Source organism: Camponotus vicinus, unplaced genomic scaffold (assembly GCF_025532165.1).
Source record: "Camponotus vicinus isolate PSW18456_S1 unplaced genomic scaffold, iyCamVici1.0 SCAF_12, whole genome shotgun sequence".
Taxonomy (NCBI): Eukaryota; Metazoa; Arthropoda; class Insecta; order Hymenoptera; family Formicidae; genus Camponotus; species Camponotus vicinus.
In genome coordinates this window covers 14,486,194-14,492,260 of record NW_028141948.1, presented here as the reverse complement: position 1 = coordinate 14,492,260, position 6,067 = coordinate 14,486,194, and the positions used below count along the sequence as shown (strand labels likewise).

General features: G+C 36.0%; 2 protein-coding genes across 3 annotated transcripts; both read left to right on the top strand.

Annotated features, from left to right (window-relative positions):
* Positions 1-130: 130 nt before the first annotated feature.
* Positions 131-1,951, top strand: LOC145963499 (uncharacterized). 2 transcript variants are annotated; one of them, XM_083085514.1, is made up of 5 exons: positions 131-326; positions 631-749; positions 844-1,026; positions 1,106-1,314; positions 1,529-1,951. In XM_083085514.1, the coding sequence occupies exons 2-5, from the start codon at positions 635-637 to the stop codon at positions 1,820-1,822; spliced, it is 801 nt and encodes a 266-aa protein (XP_082941640.1). In that variant the 5' UTR covers positions 131-326; positions 631-634; the 3' UTR covers positions 1,823-1,951. The 2 variants fall into 2 exon arrangements, with proteins under 2 accessions (XP_082941640.1, XP_082941641.1); XM_083085515.1 differs by lacking the exon at positions 131-326 and adding an exon at positions 343-507.
* A 447-nt stretch (positions 1,952-2,398) lies between these two features.
* LOC145963497 (dihydrolipoyllysine-residue succinyltransferase component of 2-oxoglutarate dehydrogenase complex, mitochondrial) lies at positions 2,399-5,896 on the top strand. Its single transcript, XM_083085509.1, has 9 exons — positions 2,399-2,586; positions 3,159-3,183; positions 3,323-3,374; positions 3,569-3,639; positions 3,744-3,871; positions 3,970-4,317; positions 4,392-4,567; positions 4,691-5,141; positions 5,236-5,896. The coding sequence occupies exons 1-9, from the start codon at positions 2,512-2,514 to the stop codon at positions 5,368-5,370; spliced, it is 1,461 nt and encodes a 486-aa protein (XP_082941635.1). The 5' UTR covers positions 2,399-2,511; the 3' UTR covers positions 5,371-5,896.
* Positions 5,897-6,067: the final 171 nt, after the last annotated feature.

Sequence of the window (6,067 nt, the reverse complement as noted above, 5' to 3'; positions counted from 1 at the left end):
AAAGATTCCTTTACTCTGATTGGACAATAAAAAGCGTCTCAAACGTCAGAATTTAAAATATTTTCGATGGAGTGTATCGTATCTAGATATTTATACATCATGACTAAAAACTTTTGTTTGCACTTTTTTTGCTCTTTCTCTCCATTCAGTGCTGAAATATACACTCATTTTACTTCGAGTGCAAAAAGTTCTAAGAATGAGAGCAAAACGTCAGGAAAATAAAGATCTACTTGATATTTGTATTTGATATATGCGTTTAAAGCAGATTAAAAAAAAGAGATTAAGGAAAATTAATAATTTTTGCAATATTGAATAAATCAAAAAATGTTAGTACGAACGTTAGAATTTAATATGGTTTAGTAAACGATTTTCTTTAAATTGCGTACACAACATGACAAATATAAAATTGGCGGGAGTTTCTTTACGGGTTTTCTCTGTGTATAGATCTTTAAAATTATTTTATTAATTGTTTATCGATAAACATTTTATTCTTTTACAGAATAATTGGTAATGTAATCTATAATGAATATTCTAATGATAAAAGAATCTAGTTTTAATACATTCATCTTGAGATTAAATTTGAATGTTCACATATTCATGTATTCACATAATTATACTTTATCATTTCAGAGAAATGACTGATAAAAAATTAGTAAATGGTATGATTTCCTTCAATAAAGAGGAATATGATGATTATCAAAAATCTCTCTCCTCAGAAAAAGAATGGCCTGGTATTAATGTCAATGCTGGTAAGATACAATACAATATAATAAAATGTTCATATAGTTAAGATTTACATTTGCTTAAATGTAACTATAAATTTCAATAAATTTGTAATTGCAGATTCACGAATGACATTAAACACACCAATGCTTATTATGGAGCTATATCGATTAGTACCTTATAAGGAAGGCCGTTATATTCATTTTCATCCATTCAATATGCCTTATATTAAAGTACGTAAAATTGAGCTAGTTGGAATTGTTACAAATGTTAAGCGCAATGTCAATAATTTGTTTTTAACAAGTAAGGCAAAACATATGATAAATGATAAATTTAATAATAAACAAGAAGCAATATCTAAACTTCTCCAGTCTTATTGTAGTTGAAGATGGGACAGGAGTGGTAGACATTAATTACAAATTGGAACAATATCTATTTTTATTAAAACAACGACAGGAGATTGATGAAAAGTACAGGAGTCAAGCTGGAAATTTGAAGGAAACAAAAATAGCCAAAAATTATCCAAAGAAATTTCCTGAAACACGTCCAGGGTTCACCTATCCATGTAATACATCCTTACAAGATATAGCTGTAAGTTTGAGAATTATGTATATGATTGCAAGTCATTAAATTATTAGTTTTCATACATATAATGAATTATGTATTATTTTTACTTTTATATATTGTTAATTATCAATAAAACTTATATTATTGAAATTTAATATGATAGAAAAATATATTACTCAGAGAGATAATTTGTTGCAATTGTATAAATATATTACAATAATTATATTTTTAAAATTAGATCTTGGAAAACAAGTGGTGGTCAGAGACAAACAGTGGTCTATTGGGCAAAGAGATCCAACCTTTTGATTATGTTTACGTCACTGGATATCCTTATCTTGATACAAAATTTCAAAAGATACCAGAACAAATTACAACAGAATTTATTGAACATGCAAGACTGATTATGTTTGCAATATCTGTCACATGTATTTCTGAGGAGACTTACAATAAAAAATTATCTATGTGGATAAGTAATACTGTTCGCCAAAGATACAAGGAGGTAGAAAAAAAAGCTTGTATTGCAAAAAAATAATTAAAATCTGCAAGAGAATTTTGCTATCTTGTTTTGATGATAGGTTATTATTAGACATACATGTTGCATTAAATATTACACAGAGCCATAGATGTATATAAATTTTGTTTAATACAATAATATTCAATTTAATAAAATTGTATTAGATTTAATTCCTATTTAAATCAGATTTGCTTTCAACTATATTTTTTATGCTTTATTTCTTTTTTCTTTAATACATGCTTGTATTTATTTCATTCTACGTATTGGAATCTCAATAAATATTCCAGAAAAACAAGCAGATCGAAGTATTGTTGACTAATATAATTTATAGACTGATAAATACAGCACCTGCTGCTATCCTTTTTTGACAGATGTTGCCGGTTATCTAACTCGGTCTCTCTCTCTCTTTCTCTCTCGCTCTCTTAAGGTTCTTACATACAGGATGCGTCAACACGTGCCAAAAAGCGACGGATTAGCCAATCAATCTTTCGCTCTTACGGGCAAGTTGAACATCGATTGGCTGTCGCGTTTCTTTTTCACCCTCGGAAACACGATGCGCGTCCCATGTGGAAGAGCCTTTATCCTTCTTCCTCCTCACCGTCTCCACCCTTCACTCTTCACCGCGAGAAGCCGTGCGGTGCGTGCCGTCATTTTTCCTCGCCGACGCGCGAGTGAACGTTCGAGGTGTACGATTCTCTTGTCGTAGGATGGCCGCGATGCTGTCCAACTGTTCGCGTTTCGCGCCTCGCGTAATCATGCGGAGTAGCGTGTTGCGGGCCAAGGTAAGATTACGCGCGGATGCTCCGGCTTTCCCGATTCTCCCCTATTCGCATCGCACGATCGACTGCGGTGATATTTATACCGCTCTCTCGGATTAAACTGCCGAGGAATAACATCGAAAATTGCGGTTTCGAGATTCGCCGAAGCGTTTCCGATCCATTTCTCTCATCGCGACGACGATTACATAATATATATATACATATCGCTCGACGACACCTTCGTGGCTCACGCGACCTGTCAATTGAAAAATTTCTCCGCGAGGAGTCTCCTTAATCACGAGACTGGCGTTCGTCGATGAACACATGGATATCGTGATTAATCATTTCGATCGTTAGCTGCGAGGTCGAAAACTGTGCTCTCTCTTTTTTTTATCTCTCTCTTTCTCTCTCATGGTGGAACAATGACTATTTTTATCTTCGACCTGTGTGTCATTTCATAAGATCGTCGTTTTTCTGACTGAATCCGCCGTTTTTCTGACTGAATCCGCCGTTTTTCTCTGGATTGCTGTCGTGTCTTGAATGTGTGAATTGCAACATTGCTGAAATAAGATTAAACCAATTCATTCTTTTTACAGGTCGCGAGATCGTTGTATAGTCAAGGTAAGGTTAATTGGAGATATATTAAGACAAGATATAATGAAGATTCTAAGAGAGTAGCAACTATGAAAAAAATGACACCGATTAAGAGAAGTCCACTGGAACAGAGAAAACTGTTAACTATATCAAATTATTTTTATAGGACGCACTGTAATTATTCATGCTGAACATGTGCCCAATATCAAAACCTCATTGTAAGTAACATTGTATGTATTATTTTGTCTCGATGTATTTGCTTTTTAAAATTGTTGATATAGAAGTTTAATAACATTCTATATACATGCCTGGAAATCTTAGTCCTTCAATACTGCGCTAATTGCTTTTGATTGCTTCAAATATGGAAGAAAGATAAAGTAGAAAAGATCATAAAGTGTTCTTTTGCCTGTAGATGTAGAAAATATAAGGCAAACTGTTATTGGATAAATCAAGCGAGATATGTACATTCAACTTCAGCATTATGTGAGTATAATATTTTAAATTCTTAATTATAGTTTTCTCAAAAGTCACATATACAATAAAGATTTGAATTTATCTTTTGTATAATTTGTGTTATCTATAAATAGGGGAGATCAAGGAAGTTGTAGTTCCTGCATTTGCCGAAAGTGTAAGCGAAGGCGACGTGAGGTGGGAGAAGAAAGTAGGCGACCAGGTCAAAGAAGATGATATTCTTTGTGAAATTGAAACAGACAAGGTATGCAGGTCTCAATTTCTTATTTCTTTATCATAACATAAAATAAAAATATAATCACGGTATTTTCAAAATATTATCATTTATTTAATTGTCCATAGACTTCGGTTCCCGTTCCATCGCCTGGAGCTGGTGTCTTAAAAGAACTTTTTGTTAATGACGGCGATACCGTGAAGCCAGGTCAAAAATTATGTAACATCGACATCGGTGCAACCGGTGGAGCTGCAGCCGCACCTGCGGCAGGAGCGCCGAAGCCCGCTGCGGCTGCACCGCCACCTCCTCCTCCTCCTCCACCACCGCCACCTTCAAGAGCACCAACACCTAGCGCGACAGCACCTCCACCATCACCGGAACCCGCGGCAGCTCCGATTCCGCCTCCCGCTGCTAAGCCACCACCTCCGCAAGCGCCTATCGCATCGATGCCGGTCGCAGCCATCAAACACGCACAGGTAAATGTCAAATAAAATACGTAGTAGTAGTTTCTCAAGAGTATTATGACATAGTGAGAACGATGTATTTTCAGACGTTGGAAGGCGCGAAAGTTCAGTTACCTCCTGCCGATTACACGCGCGAGATAATCGGCACCAGGACAGAGCAACGGGTGAAAATGAACAGAATGCGTCTACGTATCGCGGAACGTCTGAAAGAAGCACAAAACACAAATGCTATGTTGACCACTTTTAACGAAATTGATATGAGGTAATCCTATTGATCGCAGATTTTATGTCGCTCATAATTTGTATTTAAAGACTTCATTCATGACGCCCCACATATTTGAGATTTTATTTCTTACTTAACATATGTCATATTATTAATTTGCAGTTGTATTATGGAGTTTCGAAAAACGCATCAAGAATCGTTCACGAAAAAGTACGGTATCAAACTCGGATTCATGAGTCCATTCGTCGCGGCCAGTGCTTACGCTCTGAAAGATCAACCTGTCGTAAATGCCGTAATAGACGGCACCGATATAGTATATAGAGATTACGTAGACATTAGCGTGGCGGTCGCAACGCCCAAGGGACTCGTCGTGCCGGTGCTACGTAGTGTAGAAAGTAAGAATTTCGCCGAAATCGAGATTGCTTTGGCTGCCTTAGGCGATAAAGCCAGGAAAGGAAAGATCACCGTCGAGGACATGGACGGCGGTACCTTTACGATAAGCAACGGCGGTGTTTTCGGCTCGTTATTGGGAACTCCCATCATTAACCCGCCGCAGAGTGCGATTCTTGGCATGCATGGCGTCTTCGATAGACCGATTGCTGTTAAGGGACAGGTAAAGTTCAGCAAAATCCTTAAGATTCAGCAATTTCCGTAATTATAGTTTCTGTCGAAATCATTATTAATTAATAAACACTTTATATTCCCAGGTTGTTATTAGACCAATGATGTACATAGCTTTGACATATGATCATCGATTGATCGATGGACGCGAAGCTGTAATGTTCCTAAGAAAGATCAAAGATGCTGTAGAAGATCCTAGGATTATTTTGGCTGGCCTTTAATAACTTGGAACACACGTTTGTCGCACGTGCATTGACAATTTTTATAATCATGAATAAACAAGAGCGCGATGTAACAGTCCGTAAAAATTCTCGGCAGGGAGTCTTCCCGTTTCGGTAATCTTATCATTGAAACGTTAAGAAACGTTTCGACATTTCGTTTCGAATCTAGCAATCTCTATAAGCTGAACGTGGAATGATGTGGCAAGTGCAGTTATAAATAACAATAAGCGTACTAGTCTTTTGTCTATAATTCTGAATTCTTACAGTGAAAATATAACGGGCCATTTTTACTTTGTACATTAATCTGATTATATTGAGCGATTATTGTTATCGGAATTTTTCGATATGGCAATCGCTCAAGGTGATTGCATGATCGTTAGTCATGTTTTATGCAAACATCACGATATATATTTTTATTCTCTCACATCATGCTTGATTGAGCAGAGATGTGAGCACAGGAATGAAAATTGAACTAGAAAATACTTTAATGTAGATCGAAAGTAAAATAAAATCTCACCAATCTAAATGTTTAGCATTGTTGAATTACGACCACGAATATATATGTAACGCAATTTAATAGATTTTACAAAATTCAAAGGTGATATGTTATAGTTTGCACTTGCGTTATACCGAATATTTCCGAATCTGTTCATCGGAAATCTTTCTGCACTCGAAACAAGTGGGATATTAGCGATCT